This window comes from Geotrypetes seraphini, chromosome 2 (assembly GCF_902459505.1).
Source record: "Geotrypetes seraphini chromosome 2, aGeoSer1.1, whole genome shotgun sequence".
Taxonomy (NCBI): Eukaryota; Metazoa; Chordata; class Amphibia; order Gymnophiona; family Dermophiidae; genus Geotrypetes; species Geotrypetes seraphini.
This window is the reverse complement of record NC_047085.1, coordinates 23,272,291-23,293,460: the sequence shown is the minus strand read 5'-3', so window position 1 is coordinate 23,293,460 and position 21,170 is coordinate 23,272,291. Positions and strand designations below refer to the sequence as shown.

Sequence of the window (21,170 nt, the reverse complement as noted above, 5' to 3'; positions counted from 1 at the left end):
GTTAATTAATTAAATTTTGTATACCGTTCTCCCAGGGGGAGCTCAGAACAGTTTACATGAATTTATTCAGGTACTCAAGCATTTTTCCATGTCTGTCCCAGCGGGCTCACAATCTATTAAATTTACCGGGGGCAATGGGGTGATTAAGTAACTTGCCCAACAAGGAGCAGCATGGGTTTGAACCCACAACCTCAGGGTGATGAGGCTGTAGTTTTAACCATTGCGCCCCATTAAGCATCTCACCATCACTAAGCATCTATTTATTCATTTCTGAAAGTAAATAGGCCAATATGTAAATGGTTAACTGGGCAGGGGGGATCCTACCTGGGTAGATTTTTCTGGCTAGCTCTAAAGCAAATATTAGGTGACACTTCATTGGATAGTGCCACTGAATAGCTACTCTGTCCAGTGCTGCACTATTACCATTGGTCAGGGGTCTATCTCATGCATATTTATTGTGGATATCCTGAAAACCTGACCTGGCTCCGGCTCTCAAGGACCGGAATTGCCTACCAATGCCATAGATTAGTACCAGGGCTTGGAGTAGGCCTAGAACTTTCTAGGCACCACAGATATTTAGTACCAGTGGCTGGATAGCTAACCAGACATGCTGGACCATACAAAAGGCAGTCCTAACTACATCCAGTTAGCCATTTGGTAAGAGAACAAATATCAGTCATGCCCATATAATTTCTGTGCCATCGAACACCTGGATATTTTGCCCAGTGCCCAGATGGGAACCAGAAATAAAGGCTTAATTTAGCCACGTGTGATCATCTACAGTTACTCAAAGTAAGGCAGACATAAAACAATATGATGGTTTACTTTTTACTTCACTCATCCGGAAAATATTCTCTCACCTATTTTCTTGTTCTTTTCCTCACCACGATTGTGTGCAATAATTGGAGAGTAGATAAAGGGGCTCTTGGTCGACATATTCTGACCCAACAAGCTTTTTACCTTTTGTGGCCTAAGGCTGACAGGGAGGTTCAAAAGTTTCACAGACCTGTTAAAAGGATAAAGGGATAAAGGGTTATGGACTTGATATACCATCTTTCTGTTATACAACCAAAGCGGTTTACATATTCTATGCAGGTAGTTTTTCTGCCCTTCTTGGGCTCACAGCCTGTCTTTTTTTTGGTACTGGGGGCAATGGTGGGTTAAGTTAGTGTTTCTCAATTTCTTCAAGCCAAGTACCCCCTAAGTCTAACAAATATCAACCTCTCCACCCAAGCTCCGCCCCAGACCCTACCCCCATAATAATAGTACTAACTGTAATGCAATTTCTTCCATTCATTTTTCATATACACACAATATAATCTTATTAACAATACATAATGGTAACCACAAAATTAAAAAGCACAAAGCATACTATACACAGAGAAAATGTTAATCATCATTTATATTCGGAGGGGGGGGGTTCAAAGAGGTCAAGGCAGATGACTTTAAAATATGCAATGTCATCTTAGGAACAGCTACAAAAAACATAGACAAAATATAGTGCAAAATATAGACAGCAGATATAAGTTCTCAAAACTGACACATTTCGATCACTAAATTGAAAATAAAATCATTTTCCCTACCTTTGTTTTCTGGTAATTTTATTAGTCTCTGGTTGCACTTCCTTCTGACTGTGCATCCAACATTTCTTTCTTTCTGCCTCCTGCACACTTGCTCTCCTCCGGACCTAATTCCCTTTCCCAACCAACATCTCTCTCGATCCCTCCATGAATCCAACTTTTCTTACTCTCTCCTCCACCCCCATTGGCAACATGTCTCCCTGTCTCTCTCACTGTCCATCTGTCTTTCTCTCATTCCCTCCCTTGCTGCAAAGGGAGTGGGGAAAGAGAGAGATCCATGGTGCATCTCTCCTACACCCTCTACTGCCACATCCAACATTTCTCTCTCTCTCATCCCCCGGATCATGTGCAGCATCTTCCACCACTGCCCACCATCCCCATGCCCAACATTTCTCCTTCTATCACCCCTCTCCAGCACATGCCACATCTCTCCCTCCATTCCCTCCCCCACTATGTCAAACATTCCTCTCCCTTGCATCCCTTTCAATCTGTCCCACTGTTCCCTCTCCAAGACCAAATCCAACATTTCTCCCTCTCATCCTTCTCTTCTCCATGCATCTCTACCTCACTCTTTTCTCTCTTATGCCTAACAATTTTCCATTCTTCCTTTCCCATGTGCACCATCTCTTTCCCTCTCATTCACACACTCGTGCCCAACGATTCTCCCTTTCTAGTCCTTCCCTCCCTTCTGTGTCCCAAGTTCATGCCCCTCCCTTCCTCCATCCACATGCATCTTCTCTCCTCTTCCTTTTCCCTTCCAGCCATGTTAATCTCCTATTCCATTCCACTTTATCCTTGTGCACCTTCTTCCTCTCTCTTCTTTTCCTCTTCATCCATGTGCATATCTTCTCTTTCTCTTCAGTTCCCCTTCCCTCTCCTCCATCCATGTACATTTCTTCCTCTTTTTTTCCTTCCTCTCCATCCCATAAGAAGCATATCCCTTCTCCCATTCTCCTCCATCCATGTCCAGAAGTTCTCCACACCCACCCATCCAGCAAACCTTACCAACTCTCTCCATTTCCCCACATCCCTCAGTCCAACATCACTCCCTCTTTCCTCCCCCTCCCCAGCAAGTCAAGTATTTCTCCTCCTCCCACCCTACCACTGCTTGACCTGGAATCTCTTTTCCACACAGAGCCCGGCACCAGCGCTAACTTCAATGAAGAGCCTTATTAGTGCAGATTAAGTGCCCATATTATTCGCATACTGATTCATTTGAGCATCCCCGAGCTATTATTTTTGTCACTGTTCTTAGGTTGTAGGCTTCTACGTTGCATGCTTTATTTATTCAATCAATTTTCTATACCATTCTCCCAGGCCACCTCGGCTTCCCTCCGCCTTCCGGGTCAGCCGGGGTGGACCCACAATCTGGACAACATCAAGCTAACGCCAGCGATGAAGAGCCCCATTAGTGGAAAACTGCATACCAACTGGTCAGATATTTTCTGAATTAAAATATTTGGTGCTTGAACAACTTCATACCAGTTTATACAGAGGTGATATCAAGCGTAGATTGCGACAGAGGGAACAACATTTAATTTTTTCATTCCAAACAACAGCCCGAGAGGTTTAAATTCAGTGATAGAATGGTAGGCTTTCTTTTGATTGGAGTGTTGTTGCTGTGTGACATTACAACATGCTTCTGTGCATCGCTGAACATGCTGATGTGCCCTGCTATGTAATCGAACGCTGTGAACTAGAAGATCGCCATTATTGTTCCCCTGATGATGCAGACTTCGAAATGGGGTACTCCTGTTGGGATTTCAAGATGACAGTAGCTTTGCTATGGGCGGGTACTATGGATTGTTAAAATTTTACAGTGGTTCCAGTGTTCCCTTAAGCTACGGCAGTGGTCTCAAACTCAAACCCTTTGCAGGACCACATTTGGGACTTGTAGGTACTTGGAGGGCCTCAGAAAAAATAGTTAATGTCTTATTAAAGAAATGACAATTTTGCATGAGGTAAAACTCTTTATAGTTTATAAATCTTTCCTTTTGGCTAAGTCTTAATAATAATATTGTAATTTATAGCTAAAGAGACATGATCAAGAAACTGTTTTATATTACTTTTGTAATTATAATAAACATACTGAGGGCCTCAAAATAGTACCTGGCGGGCCGCATGTGGCCCCCGGACTGCGAGTTTGAGACCACTGAGCTACAGGGAACTTTTAGGTGTTGTTTTCTCCTGATGAAGTTCCTTGAAGTGAAACGGGGATGCTCCGTTGAGAATTAATTATTATTATTCAATTTTTTTCACGGCCCTGGCTGTTCACCCACCAGCTCTACAAAGCTAAGTAATTTCTAATGTTTAAGTAGCTAAATAATAATTAGCAGTCCTATGTTGGGTAAAGGGGTGTTGATATTGGACCAATGATAGCTCACATTAATGGTGACCAGACAAGATTTTTTCTATATCTGGCACCGGTGGGCTCTTGGGGTCCGTTTTTCCCTGCTCTGCTAATTTTAGAAAAAATTGTGAGTTGCACTATATCTATCAGGATTTCCATACTTTGGTGTTTATTTTTTGTTGGTATCGACTTTTGTGAAGGACCATATATAGGCACTGTTTTTGGACATCTAATTTAAAATAAGTGGCCATATAATAGTTGAGGTGGGGGGGAGTTGCACATGGTAATTGATTGGGCCCAAGTTATCACTTAGGTCTCCTTTTACTAAGCTGTGATAGCATTTTTAGCGCGTGCAGAATTTTAGCATGCGCTAAACCTGCACTACGCAGCCAGAACTAACGCCAGCTCAATGCTGGCTTTAGCATCTAGCACATGCGGCTAAGCACACACTAAAACCGCTATCACAGCTTAGTAAAAAGAGCCCTTAGGGTGGAGACTCTTCATTTTCATTTTCCTGATGCCTAGGGAGGAACAAATCAATATTCTGGAGTTTTGTGGAAAGTTGAGTTTTTTCTTTGACCAGTGACTGATATGGGACCACTGTATGTGCATTTGCAATTGTTGAGTCTGCTATAGCAGTGGTTTCCTAACCATCAAAATGGCTTTAACTGATGTCTTTTTTCTCCACTTTTGATGTGTATGCTCTAGATTTGGTTCCAGTGTGCCTCCCTTGGCATTGGAAGGGAGTAGATTCTAGAATTTGATTTTTTGATTCTCTATTCCACCCTTTTGCTGATATGTCCCTCAAGGATCCCCACTGTTACCTTCAATCTAACGTATTTTTACTTCTTTTAGGTTTTGAATTAGAGAAGTTTAATTATTCTACATTCTTATATGCTGATGATTTTATGATACTGCTACCTTTTTCAGGTAATACAGATCAAGTAAGCAGAGATGCAAGTCATTGCATAAATATATTAGATCAGTGGATGGTTGAATTTCAACTGAAATTAAAGAAAGAAAAAAATATATTGTTAAGAGTAGATCCTCCCACTATTTCCTATCAATATAATTTTTTGTCGATTGATAATATGGGTTATCCAGTAAATACAGTAATTAAAATTTTGGGTGTACATTTTGAAAGTAATCTACCATTGGAACCTCATGTCAATTTATTAATAAAAAAATTATTTCAGGTTGCTCTGGAAATTAAGGAGAATTAGAAAGCACTCTGATCAACATCATTTTCGACTATTAGTTTAATCTTTACAGTTACTTACCGTAACAGGTGTTATCGTGGGACAGCAGGCATACCCGCACCGTACATAAGCAAATGCCTTACCACCTGGCGCCAGCCCACGAGGTTGTTTGTTCTATGCCCAAGCGCAGAAGCCAACTAAGGGAGGTGGGCAGGTTGTGATAATATCTGCCTGCTGTCCCAGGATAACATCTGTTATGGTAAGCAACTGTGCTTTATCCTTAGACAAGCAGGCAGCATATTCTCACATGTGGGACTCTCTAGCTTTAATAAAAGAGATGGAGGGAGAGTTGAGTTACAAGAACTCAGAAAAATTCTATTTTTCTTTGGCTTTCTGCTCTTGATCTTTTCCTTTGCTTTATTCATGCTATGGATCAGCCTTTCTTCTTGACTTCTTAGCTGATATCCCTAATTGTTTGGGCAGAATTTCACTGCGACTTCCCTTCCCTTTTGTTACACTCCCTCCCTTCCCCAACCTTTTTGGTTTTATTGTAATTTCCCCTTTCTTCATCCCCCTTGTACTCATTTTTGTTTGAATGTTGGTTAAATTTTTGTTTTTGTTTATTGCCTCCCTTGTTATGTCTTTAATTTTTGTTTTTTATTTTCTTTTAATAATATATTATTATTGTGATCCACTTAGACCAGATATGGGCAACTCTGGTCCTCGAGGGCCGGAATCCATTTGGGTTTTCAGGATTTCCCCAATAAATATGCATTGAAAGCAGTGCATGCAAACAGATTTCATGCATATTCATTGGGGAAATCCTTGAAACCAGATTGGATTCTGGCCCTCGAGGACCGGAATTGCCCATGTCTGACTTAGACTAACAGTAATTTTATTTGCAGTATATCAAATAAATTGAAACTTGCGTTGCCTCACAAAAACCTAGACCTAAAGTCTGATACGAGAGCGTCGAGGCAAGGGATGGAACATAATGGAAAAAAAATGAATAGAGGAACTCCATGCTCTATTAGAGGTAAAAGGAGGATTCCGAGAAAACCTATATGTATTGAGGCTGAGAAAATAATAAACGACCTCCTAGAGGCAGGTGAATCTAAATATAGGTAATGGAGACCCCAAAAAGATTCAAGAATCAAATAAGAAAGGACTACTGGAAAATGCACCCATATGGAGCTGCAGACACCAGTCATGTCCCAGAATAGATACGAATAAAAAGGGAAATGAATTTTGTAAGCAATGAAAGCATGATTCTTGCAAAAAGAATAGCCTTAGAGGAAGCACTATCATAGAAGGAAAGAAAAGCCAATGCTAAGAAATATAAAATTAGAACGACATACACTTTCCCCTCCCAATTCGCGGTTTTAGGACTTGCGATTTTGATTATTCACGATTTCCTAAAACTGGAATCACCCCCACCTCCCGGACCTTACTTGGTGGTCTAGCAGTCTTTCGTGGCAGGAGCGATCTTCCTACGCTCCTGCCCCGTGCAGATCATTCATTCAAAATGGCTGCCGTGAGTTCCCGTCGTAGTCTCGAGAGATTACGGGAACTCATGGTAGCCATTTTGGATGAGTGATCTGCACGGGGCAGGAGCCTAGGAAGATCGCTCCTGCCCCTAAAGACCGTAGACCACTAGGTAAGGTCCAGGATGCCAGGAGGGGGGGAGGAGAAGGCGGAAGGGAGGCGGGGGTGGGTCAGAGTCAGCCCAAAAGTTATTGGCAAATTTTCAATATTCGCAGGCCGGCTCTGCCCCTAACCCCCGCAAATATTGAGGGAGGAGTGTAGTCGCTTACTGTAGAGAAAATAACCTCCTGAAAAAATATGTGGGAGTTTTAGTATTGTTTTTGCTATTGTTTTTGCAAGGATCTTATATATCTGGAATTTATAGAATGGAAGATTTCCAAAGGTATATTTTTATACTGAACTGTTTGGGCAATTCTAAAAGACTTTTTATATATCAATTTTTTAGCTAGGTGAGACTCTGGAATTATATCTGCTGGGTGCATCAATTTCACATCTATATTTGGACTGTTTGTTTTATGACTTCTGTGTCAATATGGTTTTGGACTATGATTTGGGACACTTTTAAATTATGGTGTGGCAATTTTAAAACTATGATTTGAGAATATGCATGACCTAATTTATGATTTCTTACGAGTGAGACTGACAGTTTGTATATTTTATGATTTATACTTACAGTATATGCTTTTATATATTTAACAGTTCTTAAAAGGGCAAAACATAGCCATATCTGGCTTTTAGAGTTTTTATTCTTCTAAAGAATGTTTTTGATGATTATATTTTGAGTAGACATTCTATGCCAGTCTGCTCTGTTTCTCCTGCCAAGTCATTTCAAAGGCCAGGTGATGAATCAGCAGACTCTGTATGGTTCTAATTTCAAGTCTGATCAATTAGTCATAGCTAAAATATTTATAAGCAAAGAGCTTAAAATCAGTGCTTATCCCCTAACAGTTTTATCCTGCTCTAAAATTCACTTGTTGCCTCTTACGTGTTGTACTCCTAAATTTAAGTGTTTACTGAAATTTTGAGCATAAATTTAGGGACAAAGCCCTATTATCTTTTTTTAAAGAAGCCAACTTAGGAACACAACTCTCAAAGTTAGAAGCACAAATCTTTTGATCAATGGGCTCTAAAAGTTTAAAAAGAAAAATAATAATTTGGCTGCTTATCGTGGTACAATAATTCTATATAATAATACCCTTAGCGGGCATGCGCACTTCAATCTTCGTGGCTCCGTGCGTCCGTAGCTTCGGGGCCGGCAAAAAATATTGTAAAACGTGCGGCGCATGCGCGTTCGGTGCGCGCATGATGATTAGCTTAAAGTGGCGGTTTAACCTAATCCAGCAGCGGTTACTGTGTGCTGGTTGCCCTTCCCAACACAACGTGTGATTAAAAAAAAGGTAGGATGGGGCACGATAATTGACAGGGAGAGAGATTGAAAGGAAAAAAAAAAAAAAGAGACTGGACATTGACAGACTGACACACTGAAAGACAGTAGGTGGAAGTGAAAGACACAGACAGAAGGACAGGGGGCCAGGGAGAGAGATTGAAAAAAAAAAACAGACAGCGGCCAAGGAGACAGACAGAAAAAAAAGACAGACAGACATACAGCGGCCAAGGAGAGAGAGAGAGACAGACAGAAAGAAAGACAGACAGACAGCGGCCAAGGAGAGAGAGAGAGAGAGAGAGACAGAAAGAAAGAAAGAAAGAAAGACAGACAGACAGCGGCCAAGGAGAGAGAGAGAGACAGACAGAAAGAAAGACAGACAGACAGCGGCCAAGGAGAGAGAGAGAGAGAGAGAGAGACAGAAAGAAAGAAAGACAGACAGACAGCGGCCAAGGAGAGAGAGAAAAAAAAAGATAGACACACACATCTATTCTAGCACCCGTTAATGTAAAGGGCTTAAAGACTAGTTTAGCTTTAAAAACCCAATGTGAATGATTACTAAAACTTTATCAGGTAAAATCTTACCTTACAATGGGAAGTTTGGTAAAAGGCACAGGAGGCAGAACTAATCCATCTGGAAGTGTGATGACCTCCATTGTACCAGGACATTTTGATGTATAGCTTTCTAAGCTTTGAGTCACGTCTTTCTTTTCTAAAGAAAAGAAGGGGGAAAAAAGTTAATTCAGTCTTCTTAAAATCAGCTTTTGTGATCCATAATTTGGTATACAACCATAAAATACATCTTGCAAGGACAAAGTACACTTCTCTCTCTGAATCCATGGTTTCCATATCCATGGATTCGGTTATTCGCGATTTTTTTGCAAAAAAACTATTTTCATTTTTTGGCTATTTTTAAGCCATCCAAGCCTCTCCGGAACCTTACCTGGTGGTCTAGCCGTGAAGTGGGGCAAGAGTTGTAGTGTCGAGACTACAACGGGAACTCATGGCAGCCATTCTGATGACGGCTCTGCACAGGGCAGGAGCACAGAAGATCGCTCCTGCCCTGCTTTACCGCTAGACCACAAGGTAAGGGTCTGGGAATGCAGGAGGAAGGCGGGGGTGGGTCAGAGCCGGCCGAGAAGTTATTCGCGATTTTTCACACTTCGCGGTCCAGCTCTGCACCTAACCCCCGCGAATACCGAGGGAGAAGTGTACAACCAAAGATGAGCCAGGGGATTCTGAATAGTTCTAATTTCAAGTTTGAGCAATTTGTCATGGCTAAAATAATTCTAACGCCACTAAGGAATTGGCTAACGCACCTAGTCCCTTGGATGAGAAGTCTGTAAAGAAAATCAACCTTAGGGTGAAAAAGGCTTTTAAATAATGGACATCAGTATGAGCCCTTGATGAATCAACGTAAACCTCTGGCTCAGGCGATATCTCAAAGGTGACCAGCACCAGACCGTGGTCTAAGTGAGAATTGCCTCATATATCATATAGTCCATAAAGAAACTAATAAGTATGTGAATAAAGTCACACTCCCAATGAAAAATCAGACTTGTACACCAAGGGAAAAGGGTAGTAAAGGCACAATAAATACATACACTCCCTAAAGACAAACCTAATAAATAAATAAGTAAATAGACTAATACAATAATACAATAGACCATGTAAAGTGCAACGTGAGAAATAACAATGAAATGAAAACTGATTCTAAAATGAAGTACAAAGTGCAAGTGCTTACTGGTAATTCATAATGTTTAGATCAATTGAAGTAAAGAAATGAAAGAGCGATATAAATATAAAGTGCAAATGCAAATACTCACTACCAGTTCATGTCATATAATATAATGTAATATAATATCAAGCTAGCAGAGACTAACAAAACATAATACAGAAATTTGAAAGGAATTAAAGAAATAAATAACTGAATGCATGAGAAAAATTCATATTCAAAACTCCAAAAAGAAGGAGAGTTGATAAATCCCTAACACCAACCCGATGGGAGAAAATTCGCTTACAGTCAAAAACTTTTTAATACCAGAATCACACAAACGCACAAGAATAATAAATAATCAATAACATCAGTCGATAACATTTAATAACGTTCAATAACATTCAATATCAATATCAAATCGCACACAGAAAAAAATATATCCAATCTAAACCTAACACCACTCATATATGTCACCACTCTATAAATCACCACTAATAAGAATACACTACTGTAGGTTGGAAAGCACACTTGCTAACATCACAACCATGAATCTCATTTGACATTTTGATTCAGTTCATTAGATCAGGTAAAATGTTCCGGGAAGCAATACAACACACAGCACAAATTATCTTATCTTCTGCAACAATGGATGTATAAGTTTAACACTATAACCAAAGGAGCTCAATATTGAGATACATGAAAATGGGTGGGATACTTTGTGAATGTCTATTTGGGTCTTTAATCCAGGAAGGGATAGTTCTTAACAGTGCTGTGCCTTACATAAAAGAAAGATATCCCTAAAAGTAATGGTAGGAGACTCCCCTGAAAATGCACCATTATGACCACATAAGGACTTCCCAATTGGGTGGAAGTCTTATTTTATTGGTTGGAGTAAAAAGGTACCCATTTCAATATTGTTTCATTTCTCCCATCATGATATCATGGATTTGCTAGCTAGGGATCCCAGCACTTGATTCAATATTCTTAAACATGTAGGGATGTGCAGTTATGAAGCTGGGGAAGTCCTGAAATCAGGTGGTAGATCGCATGGGTGGGAGATGTTTTTGAATGCAGAAATTATATTTGACTTATTGACTGGGATATGAAAATACTCCTAATTTGCATATCATGGCACACATTTAGACCTTCAGCTTTTGAGTGGAAATTTAGGGGTCATACCTATAATTTAAGTGCCATAATTGATGGCCCTGTCTTGTTGGGGGGGGTTAAACAATGTAGGATTTATCCACAGAATGAGTTTTTAATAGCAGCTATTGTAGGTCTACAGAGGAATGATTGAGAGTAAACCAGAATTCCCCAGAGCAAGCATTTCGGGTGCCAAAGTGTAGCTGTATCAAGACTGCAGTGCCGAACGTGCTACAGAAGACAAAGCAAAAAGTATCTAGTACAGTGCCAATGAAATAAAAAAATCTCTGAATATACGTAAATGCAAAATGGCACAGATGTTTTAACAGTTTAACAAGTTTCCAAAACTAGAATATAATTCAAAGATAATACCAAACTCTAAGAGAAATATAGAAACTCTAGTCTTTAAGCCTGTTACATTAACGGGTGCTAGAATAGATGTGTGTCTTTCTTTCTTTCTTTCTCTCTCTCTCTCTCTCTCCTTGGCTGATTTCTGTCTGTCTGTCTTTCTTTCTTTCTGTCTCTCTCTTTCCTCAGTTGTCCATCACCACCCCTTCCCAGAGGTGGTGGACCACCACACCTGTCCAGCAGTTGGCTTTCTCCCTTCCTGTTACCTCCCCCCTGTCTAGCAGCACCTCTTCCCTGCTCCCCCTGTCCAGCAGTAGGCCTTCTCCCTTCCTTTTATCTCCACCCCTGTCCAGCAGCACCCCTTCCCTGCTCCCCCTGTCCAGTAGTTGGCCTTCTCCCTTCCTGTTACCTCCCCCCTGTCTAGCAGCACCTCTTCCCTGCTCCCCCTGTCCAGCAGTAGGCCTTCTCCCTTCCTTTTATCTCCACCCCTGTCCAGCAGCACCCCTTCCCTGCTCCCCCTGTCCAGCAGTAGGCTTTCTCCCTTTCTGTTACCTTCCCCCCTGTCCTCTTCTGGCCCACCAGCACGAACCTCATGTCCATCTTTCCCTCTCTTACTTCCTCTGGCCATATCTCACCCTCCCCCTTCTGTCCCCTCCCTGAATCTCTCTCCCTCTCCCCATCTTGCCTCCTCAACATCCATTTCTCCCTTCCCCCCACTTCCCTCATGTCCATCTCTCCCTCTCTTATTTCCTCTGTCCATATCTCTCCCTTCCCCCAGTCCCATATGCTCCTCCCTTCTACAACTAGCTATCTGCCAGCATGCTTGCTGGTCGACATTCTGCAACGCACCCCTGCTGGCATCTACTCCTCCCCCCGCCTGCTTATCCGCCCTTGTTTAACTTCACAGAAAAGCGCTGCACCATGCAGTTGCTGGCCTCGGCATCTTCTGTCCACTGCGGCCAGCCCTAGCGGAAACAGGAAGTTGTCAGAGAGGGCGGGCCACAGTGGAGAGAAGACGGTGAGGCCAGCGGCAGCACAGTGCAGCGCTTTTCTAAGAAGTTAAACCCGGCGGGCGGATGAGCAGGTGAGAGGGAGGAGGGGAAGAAGTAGATGCCGGCAGGGGCGCATTAGAGAAGCACATTGACTGGTAGCAAGCTCCCAGCCTCGGAAGAAGTGGGAGGTTTTCCTCCTCCACCACTGATCACGTACAGGAGGGGCAATTTTGGGGGAGGCCATGACCCCTATGGCCTCCCCCATTCCAATGCCTATGGAATCATCTATGTCTCTGGCATGGGAAGGTGATATATTACTTCATGTCTGCGCTCCTCTTCAAAGCAGCCTGCTTTGAAGAGGAGCAGCAGCGGTGGCAGCGGTTTGTCTGGCAGTGAATGAGGGCGGGAGGGGGGAGTCGCCAGCATGTTCCCTGCCTCCGTGTTCGAAAATGGAATTCGGCACCGAGGGACACATCATGCTGTCAGGGAACACACCATCCTAAGTGCGCATGCATGCTTAGGATTTTATTATAGAGGATGACAGCAGATAAAGGCCAAAATGCCCATCCACAGCATCCACTATCTCCTCCTTTCCCTATTGGCAAAGACTCTTTACACCTGCATTGTGATGTCATAGAACTTTATGGTTATAGAAACATTGTAACATGATGGCAGATAAAGGCCAAATGTCTCATCCAGAGCATCCACTATCTCCTCCTCTCTCTACTGGCTAAGGCTCTTTACACCTGCATTATGAAGTCAGAGCTTTATGGTTATACCGTGTTTCCACAAAAATAAGACCTACCCTGAAAATAAGCCCTAGCATGATTTTCGGGGTAGGTCTTAATATAAGCCCTCCCCAAAAAATAAGCCCTAGTCGAAGGCAGATGTGCTTCCCCTGCCCCCCCCCCCACCGCCAAACTGCCAAACCCCCGCTGACCCTCCATCCTTACCTCCCAACCAATCCCCACCGACCACGACCATACATACCTTCCGGCAGAGGAACATCGGGCCAGCAGCACTCACAGGCTGCTTCGCAGCCTTCTCATGGCCTTCTAAGTGCTGCATTACTGATGATGTCATCAGTACACAGAAGGCCTCAGAGAGAAGGCTGTGAAGCAGCCTGTGAGTGCTGCTGGCCTGACGCTCCTCTGCTGGAAGGTATTTATGGTCGCGGTTGGTGGGGATCGGTTGGGAGGGAAGGATGGAGGGTCAGCGGGGGTTCAGTGGTTCAGCTGCGCGGCGGGGGGCAGAATTGCTCAAGGGTACTGCTGCACGAGGGATGGGAGGGAAGGATGGAAGCTGGGCAAGGGTTCTGCTGCACAGGGGGATGGAGGAATAGAAAGATGCTGCAGATGGAAGGCACAAGGGGCTGGGTGAGAGGGGAAGAAAGATGTTGCATATGTGGGGGAAAGTAAAGAGGGAGAATTGGAGTGAAGGAGAGGAAGGAAGAGATGATCATGTACATGAAAAAAATAAGCCCTACTCGAAAATAAGACCTAGTGCCTTTTTTGGGCCTCACTGTTTTATTTTCGGGGAAACACGGTAGAAGCATAGAAACATGATGGCAGATAAAGGCCAAAATGTCCATCCAGTCTGCCCATCCACAGCAACCACTATCTCTTCCTCTCTCTATAGGCTAAGGCTCTTTACACCTGCATTGTGAGGTCATAGGGGAATCCAACGAAGTCTGCAGTATATCGAACAGCAAGGAAAAACCAAACAAAAACTGCAGGCTATGTACAAGATGCAGGCAATGTTTATTATACCAATGATAGAATGCAGTAAATAAACAACCTTATTACCAACCCGGCACAGTCCATGTTTCGGACCACACGCCTTCCTCAGGGGTCCTAATAGATATAAATATCAATCTTAAGATTATGTAATTAATCCTTAATCAAAAAAGATGGTGTGATATTTATAGTGTAATGGTGCCATGCAGTCTGTTTCATACCTTATTTACCATGGTAGGTCTTCTCTGGTCATTATTCACAGTTCACATATTACTCACAATTTACATGTTCTACCTTTATTCACACATTTGCATTTTCTAACTTATTCAGTTTCAGTTTTTATTATGAGTTCAATACACTGCACTTTCATTCTCTTGGATATTCCCCTTTCTTTTTGTTTACTTTCACTGTGAAATGACTCTGTATATTTTTATCAATTCATTTTTTTGCATGTTCTTACTTTTATACCTTTATGGATATTGTTTTTCATTCACATATTCCTTTTTTACATTTTGTCACACACTATCATTTGATCACTTGTCACGTTGTCATCTCTTTGTATGGCACAATCACATTATTTGCATGGCACCATTACACTATAAATATCACACCATCTTTTGTGATTAAGGATTAATTACATAATCTTAAGATTGATATTTATATCTATTAGGACCCCTGAGGAAGGCGTGTTGTCCGAAACACGGACCGTGTCGGGTCCCTGGGTTGGTAATAAGGTTGTACATTTACTGCATTCTATCATTGGTATAATAAATATTGCCTGCATCTTGTACATAGCCTGCAGTTTTTGTTTGGTTTTTCCTTGTGAGGTCATAGAGCATTATTGTTATAGGCTAAGGTTCTTAGCACTTGCATTGTGAGGTCAAAGAGCTTTATGGTTATAGAAGCATAGAAACATGATAGCAGATAAAGGCCAAATGGCCCATCCAGTCTGCCCATCCACAGCATCCACTATCTCCTCTTCTCCCTAAGAGATTCCACACTTTCTTTAATTCAGACACAGTTTCTGTCTCCACTACCTGGAGACTAGTCCACACACCTGCCACCCTTTCTCATATTAGGCAGCATTATGGGGTAAAGATCTGAAACAATTACTCATGCTTGCTATTATTTATGGGGAATTTAGGAGACACCTAAAAACATACCTGTTCCTATTTAACAATTTCCCAAAAGAATATGCGACGTCTGCAGCTTATGCAAAATGCAGCAGTCAGACTTATCTTCGGGTTAAAGAAGTTTGATCACGTAACTCCTTATTACCGGCAGTTGCACTGGCTACCGACAGAAGCACGTGTAAAGTTTAAGTTTGCCTGCATCTGCTTCAAAGTACTATATGGTCTAGTCCCTAAATACTTAACAGACCTTTTCACCTTCTCCACCAATAAACACAAGAGAATCTCTCACCTGAACTTCATTTCCCCCCCAGTCAAAGGTTGTAAATTAAAAAAACACTACGAACACCTTCTCTCACATCAAGCAGCATTATGGGGCAAAGACCTAAAACAATTGCTCTCGCCCTCCACTTACAAGGAATTCAGGAAGCGCCTAAAAACATACCTATTCCTGAAATACCTAGACAACTGACCCGCACTCTACTCTTAACAACGGTTTTCTTGACCTATTTCTCACTCTCTTCTCCCTTCAGGTCACTCATTTTGTACCTCTTGTAATCTTTTGTAAACCCCATAGAACTTCACGGTATTGCGGTATATAAACTGTTATTATTATTATTATTATTATTAAAGTACTTAGGTAGCTGATTTGCACAATCTTTCCCAAAATAACTGATCTCTAGACTTTAACTCTGTTAGTTCTACTCAATCTGTAACATTTTTAATCAATGTAAACCGCATGGAACTTCACGGTCCTGCGGTATATAAACTGTTATTATTATTATTATTTCTGTGTAAAAGAATTTCCTTAGATTACTCCTGAGCCTGTCACCTCTTGACTTTATCATATGCCCTCTCACTCTGGAGCTTCCTTTCAAATGAAAGACACTCGCTTCATGCACATTTATGCCACATAAGAACTTAAAACATCTATCATATCTCCCCTCTCCCGCCTTTCCTCCAAAGTATACATACTGAGATCTTTAAGTCTGTCCCCATATGCTTTATGACGTAGACCAGTCACAAAATATATCTGTATATATCAAAAATGTATCCCAACACAGGTTTTGTCTGCATCAGAAGAAACTTAAGACACATAAGCCAATTATGAATTAGAATCTGTATAAATAATCATTCTTAATTCTCTTTATCTTCCCCCTTATGAGGTGTTAGTGATTTCTCATGTTTCTTGTTTCTCTTTTCATAATACGGTTTTACAAGAAACAAAAACTATATAACTGAGGGAAGAGTTATGGTGAGTGCTTTAATTAATTGAACAAGAGCAAGAAATCAATGCAAGCAGGTAATATAATCAAAAAGCCAATAAAACGTGGGACAATTAATGTATTGTCTCAGTTATAACTGGAAAACTGTGAAACCGTGTTGAATATGAAATTATCAATGAGTAGAAAATTGCTAGGTTAAATAGCCCACAAAATAAAAAAGAGAAATATAAGAAATATAGATCTAATAAATTGGAGCCTGGATTACTGAGAGAAGCAAAATCAATTACATATATAATTAGGATGGCGGGAAAAACCATCTATGCCATATTTATGTCCACCTGTTACACGATTCCTCAAATTTGCAGCAGCCATCATCATTATTTTTAGCCATTACTACAGGTACGTTTTCTCCTTTTTCAAGTATCAGTGCAAGGACCATTATGGCTCAACAATACCTGAACACAAATGATAGACATTTAAAAATAATTGAAACTGCTTTATTCCATTCTACAAATATATATAGAGGGGGATTGTGTAAAGAGTCATAATATGAAACATAATATAAATGATTCCGTTGTTACTCTTTTAGTCAGTGCCACGTTCAGAACTTGAATCCTGATCCTTAGAATGGTATGCACCTCCTCTACCTGATAAGTCTCAGGGTCTTATTTGGTTCTCAGTCCACTTATAGCAATATCTAATACACTTGTGCATTATTGGGTCTTCAAACTCTGTTATTGGTCTTCAAACTCTGTTATTGGGTCTTCAAACTCTGTTATTGGGTCTTCAAACTCTGTTATTGGGTCTTCAAACTCTGTTATTGGTCTTCAAACTCTGTTATTGGTCTTCAAACTCTGTTATTGGGTCTTCAAACTCTGTTATTGAGTCTTCAAACTCTGTTATTGGGTCTTCAAACTCTGTTATTGGGTCTTCAAACTCTGTTATTGGGTCTTCAAACTCTGTTATTGGGTCTTCAAACTCTGTTATTGGTCTTCAAACTCTGTTATTGGTCTTCAAACTCTGTTCCTGAAGTATCTAGGCAGCTGACCCGCACAACTCTTTCTCCACAATAACTGATCCCTAGAGCTGTTAATCACTAGCTTTTAACACTGTTAAGTTCACTTCCCCTATATTTAAGAACTGAACGAAATCTGCAGAAGTTTAAAAGCAGTTTAAAATGCTTTCTTTTTAAAGATGCCTTCAGCTGAAAATTAAAAAAAAAAAAAAATACAATACATATCAATTTAAGCAGTTTCTAAAATTGATAATTTTAGCAGTCTCCAAATTGATATATATCTTTGCCAGTAATCCTTCTCTTCCCACCCCCTTATGTATCTACCTTCTATGTACTATTTCTTCAAAATTGTAGTTCTCCCCCTTTTTCCTACTGCTTCTTGTGGCTTAATAAAGCAGTTACCCAAGTATATCCCATAATGAATCATGTACATAATCTCTTAAAATGTTAATGTTCTTGTTATTTTTTATTTTTTGTACAACGCTTAGTACCTTCGGATAAGCGTTTAATCAAAAAACATGAATAAACTTGAATAAACTTGAATTCTGTACCATCTTTTAATCATTGTAAACCGCATAGAACTTCACGGTCCTGCGGTATATAAACTGTTATTATTATTATTACTAATTAACCCTTTAATTGGCAGATAGTGAAACGGCACCTTTACGTAACTTGATGTTGAACGAGAGCAACAGTGCCAAGTTGACTGGCATTTGGAGATGCAGATCTCCCATAAAAGCCAAAGAAGACATGTTGTTTCTGAGCAACAATGCCAAATAAAGGGTTAAACTCACTTTTAAATACTAACTGTGCTCGGTCTTGGAGTCCAGCTCCCGATCGTGGCCCACCAGCATTTCTGACACCAGCTTACTCTTGACTTTGACTATCTTGACTTTGATATCGGCTTATGCTCTGGACCTCAGCCTGCTTCTGATGTTGCTGCCCATTGGTGCCCTGGATCTGAGGCAGAAGCATGGCCATGGGGCAGAGGGACCTGCCCTCCACACACACTTTAGGCTCAGGTCCCCTCCAAAACCTGCAGCATCCATTAAATGTCCGGCAGGTTTGGCAAAGCCCCATCAGCCAAAGAAGTTTACGGCTGAGCCACTTCCCTTCTCCAGCCACCAATGCCACTTCTCGTTTCCTGCAGCAGCAAGAGGAGGTGGGGAGTGGCTAAGCAGTGAATTTCTTTGGCTAGCGGGGCCTCAACATCCCTCCAAGCAAAGGTATTTTTAACAAATCAGAGGGCTGGCTACACCCTTGGTTTCAAGTCTTGCTTTTCTATATGTTACTTGACTACTACTCTTGGATCTACTCTGTCTCCAGCCCTTTAAGAATATCAGAAATCTACTCTAATTTAAAAAAAAATGTTTTTAAAATCACAAAAAGGTAAAAGATGCTTTCACATATTACTTACTTGTCTTTGAATTTATTTAAAAAAAATTATAAACTGCCTCCCTGATAATCTAGAATCACCCAAAACAGTGTACAATATTTTAAAAGAAAAATGCATAAGACCAACAATATATGAGATTGGAAATTCCATACTTAGTAACCGTGAAACTTGCTGGCAATAGGAATTCCATGTTGTCGGTTCAAGGCCCTGTCAGTTTCTATGCATCAATTGACCGTGCTTTGTCAATTTAGAAAAGAGGTAAAAACGGTATTTGCACGTGCTTTTAGCACCAGCTGTGTAGGCATATGAGATTCTTTCTTTTAGTGTTAGGCTGTGGTTGCTACCAGGTTTGAACTGTCTTTTTGAAGATGTATTTTATGATTATGTAAAGATGCTCAGATGTTTTATGATTTTTTTTTTTAATGTGTACTGCTATTGTATTTTGTTGTTTTGTTATTTGCTGATTTTGCATGTTTACATTGGTCCCTGCCCAAACTTGTAGATAGGCGGGCTACAGATAATTTTAAATAAATAAATACGAGACAATAGAGACATAAACTGATTTAAACATCAGATTCGTTCTACTATTCAAAAAATCCATGAAGACTAACTAACACCGTATGAAACATTTCAATTCTCTGAAGCAACCCGCTCTACTCTGTAACACCTCTGGACATGTCCAGAAATTATCTTCTGTAATTCTGAAATCCTCTTCTGTAATCCGTCTTGAAACATAAGGTAATAGTGGAATAAAAATCACTAATGTAATGATCAGGTGGCAAGTCAGATCTTAATCTTCCTCTGGAAAATCTTATACTTCACCTCCTGTCATATAACCACTGGAAGATATCCACAAACAAGGCACAGCCAGAAAACTTTCTGCTTCTAAATTTAACCAGTCTGAATGAAGGTACATTTAACCGTGCACCTTGAGTGAACCACAATACTCTGTTTTTATATGAAGTAGGCTTTTTTCATAAGCAACCTGGGCTATTCACTGTAGTGTGGACATTTTAAAAAGCAAAGCACTTGGCTGAAAATCAAGACATACCAAAAAAAAGTGGCTAACCGGAGGAACTGATGAATCCCGGGTCTCATTCACCCCACTCGGACCAGGCACAGCTCTTATGCATGAAGAACCTGCCAAGTCCAAGGTGTAACTGAATAAATGGAATTTTTTATTCAACATGAACTCAAGTTAAGTTCAGAACTATTTACATTCCTTCAGAGGTATTGGCAGTCAGAAGGTTCAAAACACAGTTCATAACAATTCAAACCACAAACCCATCTCTCTCTTTTTCCCTCTTGTACTCTGGTTGGAGTTTTCGATCCTTCTCCCTCAGAGACACAAAAAATAATTATACTGATGTGTAACCGAAGGCTAAACCATTGGACTTGGGATACAAGAACAGTCTATTATTTATAATTTATAGAGGGAGCCCTCTGTCTTGGTCCAATCAATTAGACTATCTCGGCTAGATTACTGTAATGCTATTTATCTTGGCATCACAAAGATCTGCCTCCAAAGACTACAATTGATTCAGAATACCGCAGCAAAGTTGATTTATGGAAAAAGCAAATTCAACCACGTGACTCCGTTGGCTCCCGGTTTATCTCAGAATCCAGTTTAAATGTTTTTGTATTATTTTCAAAATTTTATATGGTATTTTTGTTCCTCTTGTTCCTCTTCTATAGAATGTTTATAGATTTTCATATGCGAGAGGCACTCAATGATTTAAACTTTCCCTCCCTTCTAGGAAAGGAACTCAAGGAGCCAAGAATTTTAGCCTCTCTGGCTTTTAAACTTCCCCAATTATGAAATGAACTTCCTTTAACTTTGAGGTATCCCAGCTCTTTTCAATCTTTCTGTAAATCTTTAAAAGCTTTTCTATTTGCTGAACACTATGAAAAATTAATCCTCTTGTATTTTAGCTTATTTTTTTAACTTATTGTTAACCGCGTCGAGCTTCCTTTGGTTGAAGACCCGGTATATAGGTTCAAACAATTTTTTATTGATGCAAGCAACAACAAATACAACAGCATAGCACCCCAAGGGTGCTTAATACAAACAAAGATGCATCATATACATTAATAAAACAAGCATAGACAGAATAAGAATAACTGCAACTAAACTCCCCCCCTCTTCCTAATCTACATAAGACAAGCAAGCCCAGCGCGGGTGAAAAGACACACCGAGGCCCTGGACTCTGATGAGCCCCGAAGATGCCACACACCTCCTCCCCCCACCAAACCCCACAGATCATAACCGTGATGAAGTGCCAGAATCTTTTAATACCCCCCACCTCCCCATTCCGATCCCCCCTCTCCTTCCCCCCCAATGGTACTCTCCACCCCGCTCCACCAGTACTCAACATCGCTTTCCCAGCCCTACAAACTGAGCGCCCT

At 40.9% G+C, this 21,170-nt stretch overlaps 1 protein-coding gene across 8 annotated transcripts in view; it reads right to left on the bottom strand.

Annotated features, from left to right (window-relative positions):
* The window catches only part of TRAPPC9 (trafficking protein particle complex 9), a 1,198,476-nt gene that overhangs the window by 1,050,121 nt on the left and 127,185 nt on the right, over nucleotides 1-21,170 (bottom strand). For all 8 annotated transcript variants that reach the window (XM_033933661.1, XM_033933662.1, XM_033933667.1 and 5 more), the window contains 2 exons: nucleotides 8,644-8,770; nucleotides 861-1,006 (listed from right to left, as the gene is read on the bottom strand). In XM_033933661.1, coding sequence (XP_033789552.1) covers nucleotides 861-1,006; nucleotides 8,644-8,770 — 273 coding nt within the window. The remainder of the gene's footprint in view (nucleotides 1-860; nucleotides 1,007-8,643; nucleotides 8,771-21,170) is intronic.